The following is a 1,016-nucleotide window of genomic DNA, read 5'->3' on the forward strand; positions in this document are numbered from 1 at the left end:
TATATATATATATATATTCTAGTCATAAGTATATACACATATAATATGAAATATATCAAACTAGGCGATATATTTATTCAAACTATAACACATATAAACAAACATACATACATATGATATTTTATACGGATTTCTTTTTTAATTTTACAACTACATATAATTCAGGATATACATATATATATTGCTGTAGAGAGGAATAAGTTGTATATAATATATATACGAATACGGATTACACAGATATTAATTACATATACGAAGTATATATATATTATATACTCTAACAACCGTAGACATTATATACATACAAGAGGACGCATATAAATATTGTAATATAAGTATGTAAATATATATGCTCACACATACATAAATGATATGTATGCATATGTATGTATATATACACACATGTATGTATATACCTAAACACGCATTCACAAATTTCTAAACACATATTGAACGTGCAAATTTGTCTCACAACACCAGGACAAGGAAGATTCTTTGTAATGCATATACCACGTGATACTTGAATATTTACCCATGTTAAATTTTGCATCTGAAAAAAAGGAAACAAAAAACTAAAAACCAAGTGATCCTTTCACTTATGGGAAAAAGTATTCCGTTTTGTTTCCAACGGGTTTCAATATACCAAGGAAGCACCAAGAGCAAGAGGAATTTGCTTTCTACATATTCAACTATTGTGTGTCATTGGTGCAGGTATACGGTTTCTGGGCAATCAGTGGGATATACCTTTTTCTTAAGACAAGACGATTCAATCATTCCCTACGGTTGCTATGCACATATATACGTTATATAAACACATATAGACAACATACACACACATATATACACATATATTTATGACTCTGCGTATATACATATAATCACACATGTATAGATGCATATATATTATGTATATTATCACCTTCTGTTTCTCTCTCCCTCTCTCACACTATATATATGTGTGTGTACATATATAAGTATGTATATATAAATATGCATGCATATGTATATATGGGTAT

At 28.3% G+C, this 1,016-nt stretch overlaps 1 protein-coding gene across 6 annotated transcripts in view; it reads right to left on the reverse strand.

Annotated features, from left to right (window-relative positions):
* Positions 1-1,016, reverse strand: part of LOC106881627 (protein lev-9) — a 421,933-nt gene that overhangs the window by 148,099 nt on the left and 272,818 nt on the right. For 3 of the 6 annotated variants that reach the window (XM_052969987.1, XM_052969991.1, XM_052969989.1), the window contains one exon: positions 533-550. The exons of the other annotated variants lie outside the window; for them this stretch is intronic. In XM_052969987.1, coding sequence (XP_052825947.1) covers positions 533-550 — 18 coding nt within the window. The remainder of the gene's footprint in view (positions 1-532; positions 551-1,016) is intronic. 6 annotated transcript variants of the gene reach the window in all.

The sequence above is a fragment of the Octopus bimaculoides genome, chromosome 8 (assembly GCF_001194135.2).
Source record: "Octopus bimaculoides isolate UCB-OBI-ISO-001 chromosome 8, ASM119413v2, whole genome shotgun sequence".
Classification (NCBI taxonomy): Eukaryota; Metazoa; Mollusca; class Cephalopoda; order Octopoda; family Octopodidae; genus Octopus; species Octopus bimaculoides.